Here is a 21,429-nt window from a genome sequence, read left to right on the forward strand (position 1 = left end):
TAGTGTCTTCCATTTTTATAAGATGAATAATGAGCACTGATGAATTAAATGGATTTGTTCTTTCCCCCTTATAGGAAAAGGCATTAATAGCTGCTCAGTTGGACAATGCCATTGAGAAGGAATTACTGGAGAGACTGAAACAGGATACGGTGAGAAAGCCATTAGCTTTGGGGTACTGAAATTTTAAGTGGTAGTATGTTGCAAAGACACATAGGGTTTTTTGGGGTTTTTTTTGAGATGGAGTCTTGCTTTGTCGCCCAGGTTAGAGTGCAGTGGCACAATCTCGGCTCACTTCAAACCTCTGCCTCCAGAGTTCAGTTCTCCTGCCTCAGCCTCCCGAGTAGCTGGGATTACAGGCACTGCCACCACGCCCAGCTAATTTTTGTATTTTTAGTAGCGACGGGGTTTCACCATCTTGGCCAGGCTGGTCTTGAACTCCTGAGCCACCGCACCTGGCTGGGAAATGTTTTTTAACCTGATATGAAGATCTCCACTCGAATTTTATCCCTGGAATAAAATAAATCCATATCGGCCTGGCTTCCTTGTTTTAATTAATGCAAGCACATAAAATGCTTTGGTTACCCTTAATACTCCATTCACTATAAGAGACCTTTCCCTTTTTGCCATTATTCTCAACTCCATTCGCCAAGACGACGATTCCGGATTTCTGTATAAAAGCCATGGGGTTTTGCTTCTCTTACATATTACCCTAGTCTTTTAAGGCTCTTTGAAATAAGTTTTTATTCTCTTTTTAAAAATTAGTGTTGTTTATACAGACAACATGACTAAAGTATGCTTTGTCCTTATTATTTCCCCTTGTCAGCAAAATTACATTTGTCCCAATGCATGGGTTTCATAGACGATTACATTTTAAATGATTTTAAAATGTAACTCCATAGAAGTTACCTATTTGATACTAACTACAGATGATTTAAATGTTCAAAAGAACATGCTTTTTAAAGACACTGCTGGCTTTACACTTAAAATATTACTCATCGAATTAAGTATTCTGATTTAATCACTGAGGAAAAAATAATATTCTCCACAGACAGTGGAACTTCAAGTGTAATATCCAAATGTAGTTAAAGCCAATCTGTGTTTATGTTCTTCAGTATGGCGACATCTACAACTTCCCCATTCACGCCTTCGACAAGGCCCTGGAACAACAGGAGGCAGAGAGTGACTCTTCTGATGCTGAGGAAAAAGATGATGAAGATGATGAGGAGGAAGTAAGTCTTGTTTTTGTTTTGCCAGACCTACTAGATACTATTTGTATATAACTGACAAACAGAATATCATCTTTAGTCCGCCAACCAAAAATGATATGTCTTCTTTTTTCTTTCACGTGATTAATTTTGGTTTAGCACTGGTTGCTCTGTTCTTCAGGCTAACCAACAAACGATTAACAGTTTTAGTCTTAATTTATTGGTCTTGTAAAATTGTTCCTGCAAGGTGACAAATTATAAAGCCTTTCCTGTCTGTGTCTAGTTTTTAACCATAATGAGGATGTTTTATTGCTAATAATGTAAATCAAGAATAAGAATGATCTGGTAGCCCTAAAATTTTTAAAATTCGGAAGCATTAAACTTAGGAAGAACTAAATTTTGGTTGCCTAGTGAATAGACTGTGGTTCTGATTATGTTATTTTGTACTTACTTAGATGTCTTATCTGAATCTTCATTATATATTCTGAACCTAACAGTTACGTTTTATTTATAGGATGTGGGGAAAAGAGAATTTGTCGAAGATGATGAGGTAGATGAGAGTGACATAAGTGATTTTGAGGTGAGCTTCATGGGTAAAAAGATTGTCCTTTTGCCTGCAGCAAAAAAAACAGGGAGGTGGCCAGGCATAGTGGTTCACTCCTATAATCCCAGTACTTTGGGAGGCCACAATGGGAGGACTGCTTGAGCTCAGGAGTTAAAAGACCAGCCTGAGCAACATAGTGAGACCTCATCTCTAAGGATGCCATGGAGCGATCTGTGCTCACTGCAACCTCAGCCTCCCGGGTTCAAGCAATTCTCCTCCCTCAACCTCCCAAGTAGCTGGAATTACAGGCATGTGCCATTCCACCTGGCTAATTTTTTGTATTTTTAATAGAGACGGGGTTTCACCATGCTGGCCAGGGTGGTCTATAACTCTAGACCTCAGGTAAGCTGCCTGCCTCAGTCTCCTAAAGTGCTAAGATTATAGGCATGAGCCACTGTGCCTGGCCTAAACATTTTTAAAAATCATTGGCCAGGTGCGGTGGCTCATGCCTGTAATCCTAGCACTTTGGGAGGCCGAGGTGGGCTGATCACCTCGAGGCGGGCGGATCATGTGAGGTCAGGAGTTCGAGACCAGCCTGGCCAACATGGCAAAACCCAGTGTCTACTAAAAATACAAAAATTAGCTAGGCATGGTGGTGCATGCCTGTAATCCCAGCTAATTGGGAGGCTGAGGCAGAAGAATTGCTTGAACTTAGAAGGTGAAGGTTGCAGTGAGCTGAGATTGCATCACCACACTCCAGCCTGGGCAACAGAGCGAGACTCTGTCTCAAAAAAAAAAAAAAAAAAAAAAATTTCAGCTGGATGTGGTGGCGGTTCCCTGTAGTACCAGCTACTCAGGAAGCTGAGGTGGGAGGATTGCCTGACTACAGCAGTTTGAGGCTGCAGTGAGCCATAACTATGCCACTGCACTCCTGCTTGGGCAACAGAGCAAGACCCTATCTTAAAAAAAAAGAAAGAAAGAAAGAAACGGGACAATTACTGAACATAGACATAGACAAATCAGTTCCCTAGTCTATTCTAAATAGAGGGGACAATGAAGGGAGTTTGGAGAAATCTAGTGTTTTCCCTCCTCCTTTATCTTTTCTCTCCGTATTAGGATATGGATAAACTGGATGCCAGCAGTGATGAAGATCAGGATGGTAAATCCTCCAGTGAGGAGGAGGAAGAAAAGGCCCTTAGTGCAAAACACAAAGGCAAAACGCCCTTGAGAGGACCACTGCGGAGAAAACGAGCCTATGTGGAAATAGAATATGAGCAGGAGACAGAGTCCATGGCCAAGGCCAAAACCACGTGATTTCCCTTTCAACATTTATACCCAGGACTGAACATGCAGAACTGTTTCTTTTTTTAAAAAAAAAAAAAACACATACACACCTCCAGTTTTTGCTCTTTTGTGTTGTGTTGAACACAATATTTGTGTTTTTATTATTTATGCCACGACAGTGGGGCAAGAAATCTGGAGTGAGTGAAGAAAGCTAAGTTGTGAACAAGAGTATTTTTATAGCATATGTGTTGAAGTAACAGCTTGTGCCCGAGAAACTTAACAGATGAGTTCTTGGATCTGGGATGAGATGACGGATGTAAATATTTCTAAATTTTAAATGCTACATTCCTTGGTGTCCTTTTTTCTCCCAAACTTTATTTAGAAATGGAAGGAGTTCAATTTTTTTCTTGTTCTACTTTCCCTACTCCTATGGAGGTAAAAGGAAAGAAAGAAGGAAAAAGCAGCTCTCACTTCCAAAGTTTCGTGTAAAAGTATTTTTTTTTTTCTTAAATAACTCCATTCATACAAATTGGGATGGGAAGAAAATCCTTTCCTCTTGGGAAAGTAATGCAAGTCTTAAGTTCCATCGTAGGGAGCACCTTCAGAAACCTGCTGCACTTTTCTGATACAGTTCACCACCTTTCTGTCTTCACAGCTTTGGGGAATTTTGGCCAGGAGACCCTGAAACATGAAACCAAACAGGCTTTGATTTTTTTTTTTTAATCACTTTTTTCCCCTTTTGCTTGATTCTTCTTCCTTGGTATCATATTCAAAGGAGAAAAGAATGGATGACACTTGGGGACAGGTCACAAAACAGCATAGGTATTAGGTTTTTTTAATTACTATTTTTAAATTTATGTAGCTCTTATGTATTGAAGGTGTTACTTTAAAAACTTTATTAATGTGCTTGGAAATCTCCTGCTGGCTCATGAAACAGCAGAATTCCAGCCAAGGCAAATTAAGTTGAATCTAGGGCTTGAAAACGCCCAAGATTAAAGAGTGAAGATGAAATAGTTTGAATAAACTGGTAAAATAACAATTCATACCATCTCTACATATTTTTAGGATATGAATTTTTTTTTTTTTCCTGCTGGGTAGATTGTCCAGTGAGTTATGGCATGAATTTATTTTCATGCTACCTTCAGTCTTTCAACTAAAGATTTCTAAAAGGGGTAAGAAATGAGGCAATCGTTTATTAGATACATAGAAGTACACAGCTATTATATGCTGTGGCTTTGAGAAGTTAACTTTTGTGGAATATGAAACCAAAGGAAGAATTTCCATGTAGATAAATTAAGATTAGGGGCCCGGTGCGGTGGCTCACGCCTGTAATCCCAGCACTTTGGGAGGCTGAGGCGGGCGGATGGCAAGGACAGGAGATGGAGACCACGGTGAAACCCCGTCTCTACTAAAAATACAAAAAATCAGCCAGGCGCGGTGGCGGGCACATGTAGTCCCAGCTACTCAGGAGGCTGAGGCAGGAGAATGGCGTGAACCCGGGAGGCAGAGCTTGCAGTGAGCCAAGATCGTGCCACTGCACTCCAGCCTGGGGGACAGAGCAAGACTCCGTCTCAAAAAAAAAAAAAGAATAGGGAAAAACATCTACCTAAACGGTGGTTGTCCCTAAAAAACTGGAAACATCTGAAATGCTCTATTTATATTATTCCTGGGAGCTTATAGCCCATTATTTTTACTTTTTTTTTTGTTTTGTTTTGTTTTTAATTCAGAAGACTAGAACAGAAGTTAAATTTTACAAACTTTTGATCACAATGCTTTTGCCCATTCTGTCTTGTCCTTAGCCCTGGTGACATGTGCTGATCCTCCTGCTTTTAGTTCTAAATGGTTCTGAATAGCTTTAAAAGATGAATAAGAAAAAAGATCAAGCTCTTTTGAGGCTAGAGGGCTCATATGGAGACCTAAAACCCTTCATTTCCAGACTTGGTCAGGCACATACATGGTAAATTACAATCAGTCATAGGAATTACATAAAGATAATGAGGCCCAACTGAAACCAAGTTTCAGTCTGCCTTACCTTTACCCGTCCTTGAGAGCAGTGGTCCAGGAGAATCAGGCAGTCTGTGGCCTCCTGTAGCAGGGCACTCTTAACAGACTCAGGTGTAAGATTTGGATCCCTTGCTACATCACAGATCAGTTTCAAGAGAGCCTTCAGTAAGACCACAAGTCTGCAGGAAACTCTGGAACCAAAAAGAAAAACTATGTTCTTACTGTAAACCTAGATATTAAAATTGGAAGAGACTTCAAAGACTGTCAAGTGGAAAACCCTCATTTCATAAATTAAGGAACTTGGGTCAAAGTTAAATGAAAAAAACCTAAAAACAGAACCAAAGACAGCCTCTAGATTTCTTACCCTCAAGTCTCCTGTTAGCATACTGCACACACAAACACACACACACACACACACACACCCTCTGCCACACTGCTCTCTCCCTTCCAGAAGCTTGGTTCTACTGTAAGCAACAGCTCCTTCATGGGCTGAGAAGGGGAAACCAGGATCTCCCCTAATCAAGGGCCTATACTTTTATTTTTCAACTCTATTAACTGAACTATGCTTGGAGAGAGCTCTCAATCCTTTAACTTCAATGCCATCTTAGGCCTGCAAGTTGAAGACAGAGTAGGGGAAATGAGCTTGGCTTCTGGGACTTAGTGTCAAGTTGAATTTTCTGTCATTTAATTTCAGATCCTAGCTCATAAGTGAAATCCAGCCTACATACTTGTAACTATTAACCTTTCTAAACTATAAACCTTTCTACTATCGCCTTGGTAAAGTTCTGGAAATGGACGATGCTAGTGATTGCACAATATTGTGACTGTACTTAATGCCACTGAACTGTACACTTTAAAATGTAAAATGTGTATGTATTTTTACCACAATAAAAAAAACCCTAAAAAAACCTTAATGAAAGGTGGAAAATAATTTAACTTACAATGTGAAAACACAATGTGAAATGTACAATAAATCATATTTATGGACAGATGCATGACTGGGAGAAAAAAGTGTTCATCTCTTTATCTAGATACTCCTCATTTTCCTATGGTTTGGGTGCCTCTCAGCCCTCCATCTGTTATTCAACTTATAAATGGCTCTATTTTCCATTTCCCATGCTCTACCCCCTCATACCCATATTCCTTTTCTACCTCCCTGCATTTAATTCACTCTCCCTTCTTGGAATCTTAGTCTCTGCTCTTTAAAGACCTGACAATCTGATTCAACTTTATTCATCCATTGATTCATTATCTTCCAGTTCATTCATTCTTCAAATATTTGTATACCTAATACCAGGTACTGAGCATACTTTGAGAGAACATAATAGATGTGGTTTTCCGTTATCCTGGAGTTTATAATTCAGTAGGGACAAAGATAGTTAAACAAATGCAACCTAGTTACCAATATGACTAAGGGAAAGGTTGTCATGGGGGAATGTTACTCTGGATTCCTTGCACATTTATAAGGAAGTGAGAGAATATGGTCCAGAATAGATACTATATGTTGTTGGGGCACTGGATTCTCTGGCTCAATTCAACTTTCAGCTATCCAAGAGATGCTTCTGCTGACTCAACAGTTTGGGTTCCAGTTCTTGACACCTACCTCAACCCAGAGTTAGAATGATTTCCAAACAAGTATATCCTACATTAGTATTCTTTTACTATTTTTTATATATATATATATATTTTTTTTTTTTTTTTTTTTTTTTTGAGATAGAGCATCGCTCCGTCACCCAGTCTGGAGTACAGTGGCTCCATCGCAGCTCACTGCAACCTCCGCCTCCTGGGTCCAAGTGATTCTACTGCTTCAGTCTCCTGAGTAGCTGGGACTACAGTTGCGTGTCACCATGCCCGGCTAATTTTTGTATTTTTAGTAGAGAAGGCATTTCACCATGTTGGCCAGGCTGGTCTTGAACTCCTGACCTCAGGTGATCCACCAGCCTTGCCCTCCCAAAGTGCTGGGATTACAGGTGTTAGCCACCACACCCGGCCTCTAGATTGGTATTCTGATCACTGCTCTGCAGATGTTAAATGATGTGCTATGAAGTACTCTGCTCTCAATTAGATTTAAAGAACATTAGGATTAACAAAGTTAAGCAAATGTCTTTATTGCAACACTTCTAAATGACCTTTAATCTTCTAATATGCATTTTAAACCTAGAGAGATGTGCACCCTCTATGGTTTCCCAATCTATTTGACCACAGATTTTTTTTTTTTCCTGTGGGGCATCAAAGAGTACCTAGATGGGGATTCTGCAAAACACCACTCTAAACCATTCTTAAGATATATAGCCAGGCACAGTGGCCCACACCTGTAATCCCAGCACTTTTAGGAGGCCGAGGCAGGTGGATCACAAGGTCAGGAGTTCGAGACCAGCCTGGCCAACATGGTGAAACATCATCTCTACTAAAAATACAAAAAAAATTAGCCAGGCATGGTGACAGGCGCCTGTAACCCCAGCTACTCGGGAGGCTGAGGCAGGAGAATCACAAATCCAGGAGGCAGAGGTTGCAGTGAGCTGAGATTGTGCCACTGCACTCCAGCCTGGGTGACAGAGCGAGACTCCATCTCAAAAAAAAAAAAAAAACAAACAGGCTGGGCACGGTGGCTCACTCAGGTAATCCTAGCACTTTGAGAGGCCAAGGCAGGTGGATTACGAGGTCAAGAGTTCAAGACCAGCCTGGCCAACGTAGTGATACCCCGTCTCTACTAAAAATACAAAAAATTAGCCAGGCCTGGCGGTGGGTGCCTGTAATCTCAGCTCCTGAGGCAGGAGAATCGCTTGAACCCGGGAGGCAGAGGTTGCAGTGCACGGAGATTGAGCCACTGGACTCCAACCTGGGCAACATTGCTGTCTCAAAAAAAAAAAAAAAAAAAAAAACAAAACAAAACAAAGATATACTACAGTTTCAAAGAGAAGTGATTTAATAGTGTCAGAATCTGGAACTGATACCTGGTAAAAGAGTCAAATATGAGCACCTCAAGTAACTATAGTATATTTTATCTTTCTAATGCCATTTTCTCAATTTAAAATCCTATAGGTGTGTGAAAATGGGAGGTATTCAAATACATAGTATACATTTAATACTTGGTACTGAATGTATTAAATACATCCAAGCAAGTTCTCAAGAGAAAATCAGCCGAATTTTGCATCTTAAGGCTGCTATTACCTGGGCCAAGTATGTTGCATGAGAAGTTTTAGGGTTTCCAATATCTTCAATCTAGCTTCCTCCTCAGGTCCATCATAAACCTCCAGATAACCAATGATGACTCTCTCCAGCCGCTTCAAGTGCCGAACAGTTAGGATCCCCAACCTAAAGATGAAAGAGAAAATATGACGCCAGTGCAGTGGCTCATGCCTGTAATCCCAGCACTTTGGGAGGCTGAGGTGGGAGGACTGCTTGAGGCCAGGAGCTCGAGACCAGCTCAAGCAACACAGCAAGATCCTGTCTCTATAAAATAATAATAAAAACCCAAGGACTCACCTCTTCACAAAAGCCGGCAGGTTTCTTGCATAGGTCCTGCGTAAGAGAAGGCGGTGCTCTGGCTCCATGTGGGCCAGGATCAGCTGCAGGACCTCGTCGCAATGGGTGGTAGGTCGAGCTCCATCTCCTTTCCAGTGCAGGGTTTTCTCCAGGATGGGGAACAAATCCAGCAGACACAGGAGCACAGCCTAGGAGGAAGGAATGGAAGGACGCTGCATAGGTCATCCATTTGCATTTATAATACTAATGGACCTCTCTAGAACTCCATTAATCTACCATCCTTAGGGTCCATACCAGAGAATTCTAAGATACTAGTAATCATATATGAAGTGCATATTACTTTACATTTTCAAACTTTTTTCCATTCTTAATCTCCATCTCACAGTCTCAAATCAATACATTCTCCTCAGGACCATTCTTTTTATAAATTTATAAAATTTATAATTTATAAAATGGGAAAAATGGCAGAGCTGGGACTTTAACCCAGATTTTAGGAATCTAAGTCTATTGTTACTATGTCACTAAGTCTAAGTGACTTAGTGATACATGATATTTACACTTTTTTTGTGTGTGTGTGTGAGACAGAGTCTCACTCTGTCACCCAGGCTGGAGGACAGTGGTGCAATCTCAGCTCACTGCAACCTCTGCTTCTCAGGCTCAAGCGATTGTTGTGCCTCAGCCACCTAACTAGTTGGCACTACAGGTGTGCACCACCACGCCTGGCTAACTTTTCTATTTTTCAGTAGAGACAGGGGTTCGCCATGTTGTCCAGGCCGGTCTCAAACTCCTGGCCTCAAGTGATCCACCTGCTTTGGCCTCCCAAAGTGCTTGGAGTAGAGGTGAGAGCCATTGCACTCGGCCAGTATTTACACATACTTTTAATAAAACTGCTCTTAAGCAGAATCTAAGATGTTCCAAATTTGGGTCAAATTTGGCCACCCTACCTGCTGAAGTTGCAGTGTCTAGGCCAGGGGTATTCAGTCTTTTGGCTTCCCCAGGCCACACTGGAAGAAGAATTATCTTAGGCCACACATAAAATACACTAACACTAATGATAGCTGATGAGCTTTAAAAAAAAAAAAATGCAAAAAAAATCTTACAACATTTTAAGAAAGTTTACAAATTTGTATTGGGCTGCATGCAAAGCCATCTTGGGACGCATGCAGGCCGTGGGTTGGATAAGTTTGGTTTAGATACTTCCTTTTAACTTTCCTGGGACCTCTGGTTTTTCTCTTGGTGTTTTGGTTTTTTAAAATTTCTTTTCTCTACCACCTTAAGAACCCTAGCAGTTCTGGCTGTTAACAATCTAGATTCTCAATACCCAGTATTTAAAATACTGTTTAAAAATCAAAAGAGGCTGGGCGCAGTGGCCCATGCCTGTAATCCTAGCATCTTGGGAGGCCAAGGTGGGCGGATCACTTGAGGTCAGGAGGTTTGAGACTAGCCTGGGCAACATGGAGAAACCCCGTCTCAGGTAATACAAAAATTAGCTGGGCATGGTGGCACGTGCCTGTAATCCCAGTTGCTAGGGAGGCTGAGGCAGAAGGATCACTTGAACCTGGGAGGCGGAGGTTGCAATGCACCAAGATCCCGCCACTGCACTCTGGCCTGGCTGACACAGTGAGACTCCACCTCAAAATAAATAAATAAAATAAAATAAAATAAAATAAAATAAAATAAAATAAAATAAAAGGCAGCAGGGTGGGGAGGCGGAAAGGAGGGAAGTAAGGCATAAAAAAGAAACAAGGTTGCTTCCACCTCTAATTTTGTATAACTTGTTTCTTCTGTCTTTGGAGTTTCTTTCTCCCTCCTAAGAAACTTACTTATTCATCCTTCATAAAGGTAAATATCACCTCCTTCCCAAAGCCTCCTAAAGTCACCCCAAACCTGGTTAGTTACCTATTGCTTGATACCTGGTTAGTTACCTATTGCTTGATACCCACTGCACCTTTTTTATTTTTGAGATGTAGTTTTGCTCGTTGCCCAGGCTAGAGTGCAATGGCACGGTCTTGGCTCACTGCAACCTCCGCCTCCTGGGTTCAAGCAATTCTCCTGCCTCAGCCTCCTGAGTAGCTGGGATTAGAGGCATGCGCCACCACACCTGGCTAATTTTGCTTTTTTTTTTTTTTTTTTAAGACAGAGTCTCGCTTTGTTGCCAGGCTGGAGTGCAGTGGCGCGATCTTGGCTCACTGCAACCTCTGCCTCCTGGGTTCAAGTGATTCTCCTGCCTCAGCCTCCCAAGTAGCTGGGCTGCAGGCACGTGCCACCACGCCTAGCTAATTTTTTGTATTTTTAGTAGAGGCAAGGTTTCACCGTATTAGCCAGGATGGTCTCGATCTCCGGACCTCGTGATCCGCCCGCCTCAGCCTCCCAAAGTGCTGGGATTACAGACGTGAGCCACCGCCTGCTTTTTTTTTTTTTTTTTTTTTAAATTTGAGATGGAGTCTCGCTCCGTCACCCAGGCTGGAGCGCAGTGATGTGACCTCAGCTCACTGCAACCTCTGCCACCCAGGTTCAAACAATTCTTGTGCCTCAGCCTCCCAAGTAGTAGGGACTACAAGTGCACAACATCATGCCCAACTGATTTTTTTGTATTTTTAGTAGAGATGGGATTTTGGCATGTTGTCCAGGCTGGTCTCGAACTCCTGACCTCAGGTGATCTGCCTCCCTTAGTCTCCCAAAGTGCTGGGATTACAGGCGTGAGTCACCACGTCCGGCCCAAACTAATATACAATTGACTCAGATGAAGAAAAACCACTGGCTTATCTGTGGAGACTCAGGAATGTGGAGGCCTGCTTGGTGCTGAGATATTTTTAACTTGGTAACAGCTTTTAGTTATCATCCTCACTTTCCAAGGCAGGAAAATGTCTCTCAATTATTACTAACTCACATAATGCAACCTTCTACTCAAATTCAGAGAATCCAGACACAGTTATGAAGAAATCATACTATTACCTGAATGAGGTGGTGCTCTGGTGTGTACAGGTGGTTGAAAACGGCATGGTACAGGACCTGGGCTCTGTTATATTGGAGTAAATCAGCAGCTGGCTGAAACCAGACAAAGTATCAAATTAAAAGAATAGTTTCCCAAGATTGGCAAATGTTGACCATCTTTGAAATTGGATTATGGGTATGAAGCATGAAGAACATGCCATCCCAAAATATGCCACATTGGTATCATGATGGTTTTGAGTTGAAAATATTGGAGAAACTGTAGATTCAGAAAGGGCGAGGTGAGAGAGAGAGAGAGAGAGAGAGAGAGAGAGAGAGAGGGAATTTACTGCTCCTAGCCAGATTTTCTTTGTCCTGTCATTTTTCTTCTGACAGGACAAAGAAAATCTGGCTAGGGGTAGTTTAAAAAAAAGATGAAAAATTTATCAATTCTTTGTCTAAAAAGTATAAAAGCATATTGCTTTGGTCACTTCTTCAGACTTCTCTCTCTTGTGAAGATCCCCATGTACACGTAAACCAATAAAATGTGTATGGCTTCCTCTTGTTAATCTGCCTGTTGTCAAATTCGGTTTTCGATCCAGGAAAAGAGCCCACTACGAGATAAAAAGGGGGCTGAGGCTGGGCATGGTGGCTCATGCCTGTAATCAACCCCAGCACTTTAGGAGGCTGAGGTTGGTGGATCGCTTGAGGCCAGGAGTTCAAGACCAGCTTGGCCAACATGGCGAGACCCTACCTCTACAAAAAACAAACAAATTTTTAGTTGGGCATGGTGGCATGTGCCTATAATCCCAGCTACCCCAGAGGCTGTTGTGCAAGAATCGTTTGAACCCGGGAGGCGGAGGTTGCAGTGAGCTGAGATCACACCACTGCACTCCAGCCTGGGCAACAGAGCAAGACTCTGCCTCAAACTTAAAAAAAAAGGCAGGGGGGCAGGGTTGGAGGTGATCTCTGGCTCTCTCCTACAGGTACATGGAGATTAATTACACCACTCTCTCCACTTCCATGTATATTTTAAAAGCTCCATACTATAAAGTTTTTTTAAAAAAATTTTTCCTTGAGTAATAGCTTCCACATTTGGGTATAGTCCCTTTTAGATTCTGATTTTGTTTTGTTTTCCTACTTGAAAGTCAACTGTAGGCTGGGCATGATGGCTCATCTCTGTAATCCCAGCACTTTGGGAGGCCAAGACAGGCAGATCACCTGAGGTCAGGAGTTTGGGACCCACCTGGCCAATATGGTGAAACTCTGTCTCCACTAAAAATACAAAAATTAGCTGGGTTTGGTGGCCACTACTAGGGAGCCCCAGCTACTAGGGAGGAGTCCCAGCTACTAGGGAGGCTGAGGCAAGAGAATTACTTGAACCCGGGAGGCGGACGCTGCAGTGAGCAAAGATCACACTCCGGCCTGGGTGACAGAGCGATAATGTCTCAAAAAAAAAAAAAAAAAGGAAACAAAGGAAGTAGGCCGGTGCAGTGGCTCACGCCTGTAATCCCAGCACTTTGGGAGGCTGAGGCGGGTGGATCACGAGGTCAGGAGTTGAAGACTAGCCTGGCCAAGATGGTGAAACCCCCTCTCTATTAAAAATACAGAAATTAGTTGGGCATGGTGGCACGCGCCTGTAATCCCAGCTACTCAGGAGGCTGAGGCGGAGAACTGCTTAAACCTAAAAGACGGAGGTTGCAGTGAGCCGAGATCGCGCCACTGCACTCAAGCCTATGTGACAGAGTGAGACTCTGTCTCAAAAAAAAAAAAAAAAAAAGTCAACTGTTCACCAGTTCTCAAGATCTGGTTATTCGGTTTGATAATGACCCATGCCTTCCTGTTTCTTCTATAATTATCATTTTAGTTATTACATTACCTATAGGATACAACTTCTACCAGATTGATAGAGGAAAAATATAAGGAAAAAATACAAATAGGTAAAGCTGAATGACTTAGCATTACCAGAAAAGAAGAACAGCCAGGAATGACTCAGTCTGTCCCATCAACATGGATGACAAGGTTGAGGTTGCTTACCACATTAAGCACAATGTGATGGAGACAGTGTACACCCAGGATTTTGTTCTCAGTCTGATAATCATCTGAAATGAGCAATGATGCAGGAAGTACCCTTTCCAGATGCTGGCTCAGCCAGGGCCAAGTGACCTGTTGCAGAGTCCATGAGAAAACATGTTTGATGGCAGGGTTATTCTTCCAGGATTCCCTAAATGGATACATAAAATTACATTAAGTGACATGGTGATAAGTAGCAAAAAAATAAACTACTTCAAGCTAAACAGAGTATTTTCATGTCTTTGCAAAAAAAAAAATACATCACACATAAGATAACTCTTAATTCTACATCATACATTTTAAGATTTGGATTAAAATAACTTCCACAACTTACACCAAATACTTAATCACCCAGGTCTTTGGGTCTAAAGCCTATCCAATGAGAAGGAGCCAATTATAACCAGAGCTACATAAAGGACTTATGGTGATGGATGGTGAAGGTATGTTGAGAAGGGAGGGAGGAGTAAAGGCAATGTGTTAGTATTATTACACTAAGGAAACGAATCAATACTTGAACACCTGTTAATAGCTAATAAAGTGAGTGTACACATGATTTAACTAATCCTCAAAATAATTACAGTGTAATAGGTATATTATATTTATTTATTCTGAAATAGAGTCTCGCTCTATTGCCTACAATGGAGTGCAGTGGCACCATCTAGGTTCACTGCAACCTCCACCTCCCAGCCTCAAGTGATTCTCCTGCCTCAGCCTCCTGAGTAGGTGGGATTACACACTTGCACCATTATACCCGGATAATTTTTTTATTTGTAGTAGAGACGGTGTTTCACCATGTTGCCCAGGCTGGTCCCGAATTCCTGGCCTCAAGTGATCTACCAGCCTTGGCCTCCCAAAGTATTGGGATTACAGGTGTCAGCCACCACACCCGGCCAAGTATATTATCTTTATATTAGAAACAAATGGATTCAGAAAACTGTCTAATCTAGTCCTACTCAGAGCAACAAATAGAAGCACAAAACTCAAAATCAAGCCTTTTAACTCCATGTTCCTGGTAAAATGACAGTTACAGATACTTCTTCTCTCATCACTCCGGTGCTAACAAAGTAGCAAGTGGAAACTCATTGAAAGAACTTTAATAGCAATCTAAAGGTGCTTTTCACTTTTTTTTTTTTTTTTTTTGAGACTAGAGTCTCGCTCTGCCACCTAGGCTGGAGTGCAGTGGCATGATCTGGGCTCACTGCAAGCCCCGCCTCCCGGGATCACGCCATTCTCCTGCCTCAGCCTCCCGAGTAGCTGGGATTACAGGCGCCTGCCACCATGCTCGGCTAATTTTTTGTATTTTTTTAGTAGAGACGGGGTTTCACCGTGTTAGCCAGGATGGTCTCGATTTCCTGACCTTGCGATCCGCCCGCCTCAGCCTCCCAAAGTGCTGGGATTACAGGCATGAGCCACTGCGCCCGGCCGGTATTCACTCTTTATCCTAAACATGGCTTCCTTAGCTGATAGTCATCCTTATCTAACAACTGGTAATGACATTCAAGATCCCCAAGTCTAAATTCAAACCGTAAGTTTAAATCCTCTCCAAATCCCCCAACCAAATTCCAGTAATCTGCAATTTTTTTTTTTTTTTTTTTTTTTTTTTTGATGTAGTCTTGCTCTCTTGCCCAGATTGGAGTGCAGTGGCCCGATCTCAGCTCACTGCAATCTCTGCCTCCCGGGTTCAAACGATTCTCCTGCCTCAGCCTCCCGAGTAGTTTGGATCACAGGCGTCCACCACCATGCCCTGCTGATTTTTGTATTTTTAGTAGAGATGGGGTTTCACCATGTTGGCCAGGCTGGTCTCGAACTCCTGACCTGAAGTGATCCACCCGCCTCAGCTTCCCAAAGTGCTGGGATTACACGAGTGAGCCACCTCGTCCGGCCACATTTTGTAATTATTAACTCCAAGAAAGTGGCACAGAATTTCCAATTTTCCTAAGCAGTCGTCCTAAGCGCTGGAAAGAGCACTGGACAACTGAGCCTGAACACCTCAGTTATGACCTCCAATTTGCCACTATCCGGTTATGTCATTTATATCAAATCGCAACGTTTCTGGGCCTTAAGAGTTCTGTGGTTACAGCACCCTTATTTTACTGATGAAGAAACTCAGCTTCCTTTGAGGTCTAATGCTCTAAAAAGTTAAGGTAGGGCAGGGGCAGTGGCTCACGCCTGAAACCCCAGCATTTTGGGAGCCGGAGGCGCGTGGATCACTTGATGTCAAGAGTTCGAGACCAGCCTGCCCAACATGGTGAAACCCCGTCTCTACCAAAAATACAAAAAATTAGCCGGGCGTGGTGGCGGGCACCTGTAATCCCAGCTACTCCGGAGGCTGAGACAGAAGAATCGCTTGAACCCAGGAGGCGGAGGTTGCAGTGAGCCGAGATCGCAACATTGCACTCCACCCTGGGCAACAAGAGTGAAACTCTGTCTCAAAAATAAATAAATAATAAAAAATAAAAATAAAAAACTGTGAGGCTCAAGTCGGTGGCAAAGGGCAGGAGTACTCACTTATTCAAGTCGGGTTTGAGAAGCCCTAATATCACCGAAAGACTCCCTTTCTCATCTTCGTTTTCTCCGCGTAAGAATCCTGCCACAGAACTGCATTCAGTAACTTGAAGCAGTAAGGTGAGCACCTCCCTAGCAACCTCCCGAGATCTCGGAGTGGTCCACGGTTGCTCCAAGCTGTGTGTGATGGCAAAAATATAAACCGGTCCTGCCAAGTGATGCAGGCCCGTCTGCCATGCAGGGCCGACCAGGGAATTCTTAGCAGTCTCAACCTTCCCCAACAGCTTAAGAAACAGTAACCCAACTTTGGCTGCTTTCTCGGCCACTTCAGAGTGCCCATCACCTCCACCTTCCTCCTCTTTGCGGGGGGCTGCATACTTCTCCACGGCTTTTGCCACCTGCCCCAGTGTTTCCGGCATTCCGCGGAGCCGTGCACCACTCCCCTCAAATAACCTATCACATTCGGTGGCTTCTATTAGATCACCGAGGTCTATAAGAGCTACATCTTTTCCGTTGCCTCGTCGTGCCTCCGGGCGGGTAAGACTGTGTAAAATCTTGGAGAAGGCCTGTCCAAGGGCGGAGGGAGACAACTCCCCGGACAAAGAAGACTCTTCCCGCGACGGGGCTTCCAGGGCGCTGTCAAGCTCCATTCCTGACTGCAACACCAGAAGGCTGGTCTCTCCCACAGGACGAGGATGGAGGCGGGGAGGGATCCGCTGAAGAGGGAAGGAGCGATCACTCAACGAGAACTAAAGTCAAATAAAATAAAACGGAGAGATGTCTTGGAGGAGGGGCGAGTCTGACCGGGATAAGAATAAAGAGAAAGGAAGAGACACAAGAAAGGAAAAGGGGACTCTCGGGGAGTAAAAGAGTCTTATACTTGTAACGGTGACGTAAAAAAAAAACTACTGTTGCTTTCTGAAGACTAAAAAGAAAAAAAAAACCTTAAAACTTTAAAGAAATAAACTTCTGAGCCATGTCACCAACGCAACCACCGCCAGGTACTTGCAACCGCTCGCGCCGGTCGGTGTATAGCAGGATCCGGACCTAGCTCATATTGCTGCCGCAAAGCACAAGGCTAGCTTCCGCCAGTACTGCAGTACTGCCGCAACACCTTCTTATTTCACGACGTATGGTCGTAAAGCAATAAAGATCCATGCTCGAGAACAAGACCGAGCGGTGGAACCATGGAGAACAAATTTGCATATATAATAATCCGCTCGCTAATTGTGTTTCTGCTTTCCTTTGCTAAGGTAGAAACAAAAGAATAATCACAGAATCTCCGTGTGGCTTTGAAAACATCCAGGGTTTTATATATGAAGACTCGATATGTCGCATTACGGTAGTCACCCTATCTGTAAAATTAGTGGCACATACTTGGAGCTCCTTAATGGCTACTATAAGATGATCCTTTTGTGGTTCATGAGCGTGATGATTGGGTGTTCACACGTTTGTGTGAGATGTGCCACCCTACAACCTTGTTACGACGTCGGCACATTCCCCATCTGACCTGAACTTCAAGGATCAATTTAACGCTGTAGTTTACGTTCTTGCTAGTTACAATTATAGGTGATTTAATTTAATAGTCTTGTAGTTACCGCTGGTGGGTACCATTATTTTCTGTCTGTAAGATACATGCACGGGTGCTCTTTCGTTGTACAACTGTGAGGTGTGTGTTTGGGAGTGGAAATCTCGCTCTGTCACTAGGCTGGAGTGCAGTGGCGCCAGCTTGGCTCACTGTAACTTCCGCCTCCCGGGTTCAAGAGATTCTCCTACCTCAGCCTCCCGAGTAGCTGGGACTATAGGCGCGCGCCACCATGCCCAGCTAATTTTTGTATTTTTAGTAGAGACGGGGGGTTTCCCTCATGTTGGCCAGGATGGTCTCGATCTCTCGGCCCGTGATCCGCCCGCCTCGGCCTCCCAAAGTGCTGGGATTACAGGCGTGAGCCACCACGCCTGGCCTGTGCAGTGTGTTTTAATGGCTTACAATTTTTTAGGTTTTGGGGATACCTGCGCAGGTTTGTTACCTGGATATATTGTGTGATGCTGGGATTTGGAGTGCAGCTTGGCCCGTTTTTAGTGCCCCCTCTAGTAGACCTCAGTGTTGTTGCCACTTTTATGTCCACGTGTTCCCAGTGTTTAGCTCCCACTTACGAGTGAGAACATGCGGTATTTGGTTTTCTGTTCAATGCAATACTTTAGCTGGTTTCTGGAGCTAGCGTTCTAAAGCCTATATGCACAAGCGTTTGAAAATTCAAATTCTAGCGTCAAGGTAGAAGGCCCCAAGTGGCATTTGGGGCAGCCCCGAGTGAGGCGGGTCGTCGCGTTGGAGGATCCGTCTTGGTCTCGCCCCGCCGATGTCGGCGCCGGGTGTGCGGGGACAGCAGAGCGCAGTCTTGAACATGGGCCGCAGGCGGCGCCCGGAACTGGCCAGGGGAGCCGGAGGCTGCGGGCTCTGGCCCGGGTGGATGTGGAAACCAGCCGTGTTTGGTTGGGTTTTGAGAAGGCGCGAGAAGGGTCGCTCCTGTGCTACTGCCCTGTGTTAAGTCCCCCACGCCCCTTGGGCATATCTTGTTCCCTCTTCCTGCGCCTTCCTGGAGGGTGGAATTGAGCCCGATTGGCCTTCAGTTCCCGAGGGGCTGGTCACATTTAGGAACTTGTGACTCTCATAGCTTCCACGGTTTCGCAGGAGCCGGAGGAGGCAAACTTCATTTGTGCCACTGCACAGGCGGGAGCTTCGGACCCTGGGAGGGGTGGCGCGCGCGAGAGAGATGTGTCGGCCACTGCTCGGAGAGGGACTCCTTTAAGGCGTCAGCCGCGCATCCAGGGGTCAGGAGTCCAGAGAAAGCCTTTCGGGGTTTTCTGACCTGGGGTAGGCTGAGGGGCGTGTGTGCGCGCAGGGGCGAGGGAGGGGTGATGTGTCGGGTGTCCTTTGTTCTCGCCAGGAGGTGGTCATGGGGCAGAGGGACATACAGTACTTTCCTCCCACCTTGGGGAGGGCACCAGCTTCTTGGTGCACTGCTTGCAATTGTCCCATCTGCGGTGTCTTGCTGTCTGCTCGCCTGCCCTTCTTTCCATTTTGCTGTGTGGCCTAGGGCAAAAGTTTGGTAAACTCTCTGTGCCTTAATTTCTTTTTATTTTTTATTTAATTAAAAAAAATTTTTTAGAGACAGGGTCTTGCTCTGTCGCCCAGGCAGGAGTGCAGTAGCGTCATCATATTTCACTGCAGCCTCAAACTCCTGGGTTCAAGCGATCCTCCCGCCTCAGCCTCGCGAGTGACTGGGATTACAGGCACCCACCACCATGCCCAGCTAATTTTCTATTTTTAATAGACACGGAGTTTCACCATGTCAGCCAGGCTGGTCTCGAACCCCTGACCTCAAGTTATCCACCCGCGTTAGCTTCCCAAAGTGCTGCAATTACAGGCATGAGCCACCTCGCCCAGCCACCTTAATTTCTTTATCGGAAAAATACAGGTAGTAATAATTCGTACCACTTAGGAGTGTTGTGAGAAAGGGGTTATATGTAAACTGCTTAGAACAATATCTGGTCAGCAGAAAGTTCTACACAGGTGTTGGCTCATGTTAAACCACAGCTCCTGTGTTGTTACATTTCCTCTTTCCAGGGTAATTTTGTGGTTAGGACTCTCCCTCTCCGCCTCTTTCATTCAGCTTTCCCTTCTCTGACCAATTGGTGGCACTCATGATTTTCTAAGCAATTTCAACCATGGGTAACCATTTCCTCCCGAGGGGACTCTCCTGTTTGTAGGCCCAAGTGGAAGCAAGATGCCAATCAATAGACAGTTATTGTATCCCTCCTGTGTGCAAGCGTCTCTTCCCTGATCCATGTGCCCCTTGTGCTAAGTGGACCCAAGCTATTACTTCTTATAAAGAAAGCACTTGTATTGTGGAGATCTCCCCATCTGCACTTCCGAGTTTCCTGAAGCCAGAGACCACGTCTTTATTCCCAGTGCCTGGCACAATTTGGTCATGGAATAAATGTTGAACTCACACGTCCATCCACAGAGGGCTGGCTGAATAAGCTACGTACATCCATACAATGCAGTTTTATGCCGCTGTACAGAGGAAAGAGAACCATCTCTGTGGACTGCTTTGGAAATCTAGGATGTATTGTTAAGTGAAAAAAGCAGGACAGAGGCCATGTATATGTTGCCTTTATTTTTATTTTTCCCCCTTTTCACACGTGTTGAAATGTTGCCTTTTTTGTAAGAAAGATGGGGAAATAGAAATAATGATGTGTGCATTTGCTTACATGTTAAAGAAGCAATAAAGTATAAATTATAAACTAAGAAAAATGGTGACATGTAAGAAAATAACAGGGTGAAGGAAATAGGAATGGAAGCTAGATTTCTCTGTACACACTGTGTTTAATAGCTTCAACTTTGGATTCATGTAAATGTTTTACTTTTTTTTTTGAGAGAGAGAACCTCACTCTGTCGCCTAGGCTGGAGTGCAGTGGTGCGATCTCGGCTCACTGCAGCCTCTGCCACCCGGGGTTTCAAGTGATTCTCATGCCTCAGCCTCCCAAGTAGCTGGGATTACAGGCGCCCAACACCACACCTGGCTAATTTTTGTATTTTTAGTAGAGGTGGGGTTTTACCATGTTGGCCAGGCTGATCTGCAGCTCATGACCTCACGTGATCCGCCCACCTCGGCCTCCCAGAGTGCTGGAATTACAGGTGTTGAGCCACGGTGCCCAGCCACATATATATATATATATTTTTTTGAAGCAACAAAAGCAGAGATTTATTGAAAATGAAAGTACACTCCACAGGGCAGGAGTGGGCCAAAGTAAGCGGCTCAAGAGCCTACATAACTATGTTTTAAAAGAAAATAACAAAGCATTTCCTAAAAGAAAAGAAACAGTCAAAGTGTACATGGAGTCACTGGCATAACCACATAGAAATTACAGACTGTAAAACTTGTTAATTTGACTCTATATCCTTAGTGTGACAAAGCCTAAAAACAGAAAAAAATTAACTGCATTTAATAATGGTATTGTAGGCTGGGCGCGGTGGCTCAAGCCTGTAATCCCAGCACTTTGGGAGGCCGAGACGGGCGGATCACGAGGTCAGGAGATCGAGACCATCCTGGCTAACATGGTGAAACCCCATCTCTACTAAAAAATAGAAAAAACTAGCCGGGTGAGGTGGCGGGCGCCTGTAGTCCCAGCTGCTCGGGAGGCTGAGGCAGGAGAATGGCGGGAACCCGGGAGGCGGAGCTTGCAGTGAGCTAAGATCCCGCCACTGCACTCCAGCCTGGGCGACAGAGCGAGACTTCGTCTCAAAAAAAAAAAAAAATAATAATAATGGTATTGTAATAATACTAATATTATTGTTTAGGTTGTTTCTTTTGGTTTGTTTGTTTGTTTTTTGAG

General features: G+C 44.0%; 2 protein-coding genes and 1 non-coding gene across 6 annotated transcripts in view; 2 read left to right on the forward strand and 1 right to left on the reverse strand.

Moving 5' to 3' along the window:
* Positions 1 to 6,026, forward strand: part of MAK16 (MAK16 homolog) — a 16,663-nt gene extending 10,637 nt beyond the window's left edge. Inside the window, exons 7-10 of the mRNA XM_005563037.5 lie at positions 75 to 149; positions 1,113 to 1,229; positions 1,720 to 1,785; positions 2,866 to 6,026. Coding sequence (XP_005563094.3) covers positions 75 to 149; positions 1,113 to 1,229; positions 1,720 to 1,785; positions 2,866 to 3,063 — 456 coding nt within the window. The 3' untranslated portion in view covers positions 3,064 to 6,026. The remainder of the gene's footprint in view (positions 1 to 74; positions 150 to 1,112; positions 1,230 to 1,719; positions 1,786 to 2,865) is intronic.
* The window catches only part of TTI2 (TELO2 interacting protein 2), a 37,212-nt gene extending 20,131 nt beyond the window's left edge, over positions 1 to 17,081 (reverse strand). For 3 of the 4 annotated variants that reach the window (XM_065519072.2, XM_074000671.1, XM_015454662.4), the window contains exons 1-6: positions 16,036 to 17,081; positions 13,492 to 13,678; positions 11,479 to 11,571; positions 8,524 to 8,711; positions 8,209 to 8,352; positions 5,066 to 5,228 (exon numbers count right to left, since the gene is read on the reverse strand). In XM_065519072.2, the coding sequence (XP_065375144.1) occupies positions 5,066 to 5,228; positions 8,209 to 8,352; positions 8,524 to 8,711; positions 11,479 to 11,571; positions 13,492 to 13,678; positions 16,036 to 16,682 (1,422 nt within the window). In that variant the 5' untranslated portion in view covers positions 16,683 to 17,081. Of the gene's footprint in view, positions 1 to 3,512; positions 3,715 to 5,065; positions 5,229 to 8,208; positions 8,353 to 8,523; positions 8,712 to 11,478; positions 11,572 to 13,491; positions 13,679 to 16,035 lie in introns of those variants that run through there. The other variant, XM_005563036.4, reaches the window with a different exon arrangement.
* A 358-nt stretch (positions 17,082 to 17,439) lies between these two features.
* On the forward strand, positions 17,440 to 17,543 carry LOC123575407 (small nucleolar RNA U13). The gene has a single exon (XR_006700697.1). It is a non-coding gene; the product is annotated as a small nucleolar RNA U13 (small nucleolar RNA).
* The last annotated feature ends 3,886 nt before the right edge of the window (positions 17,544 to 21,429 follow it).

This window comes from Macaca fascicularis, chromosome 8 (assembly GCF_037993035.2).
Source record: "Macaca fascicularis isolate 582-1 chromosome 8, T2T-MFA8v1.1".
NCBI classification, from domain to species: Eukaryota; Metazoa; Chordata; class Mammalia; order Primates; family Cercopithecidae; genus Macaca; species Macaca fascicularis.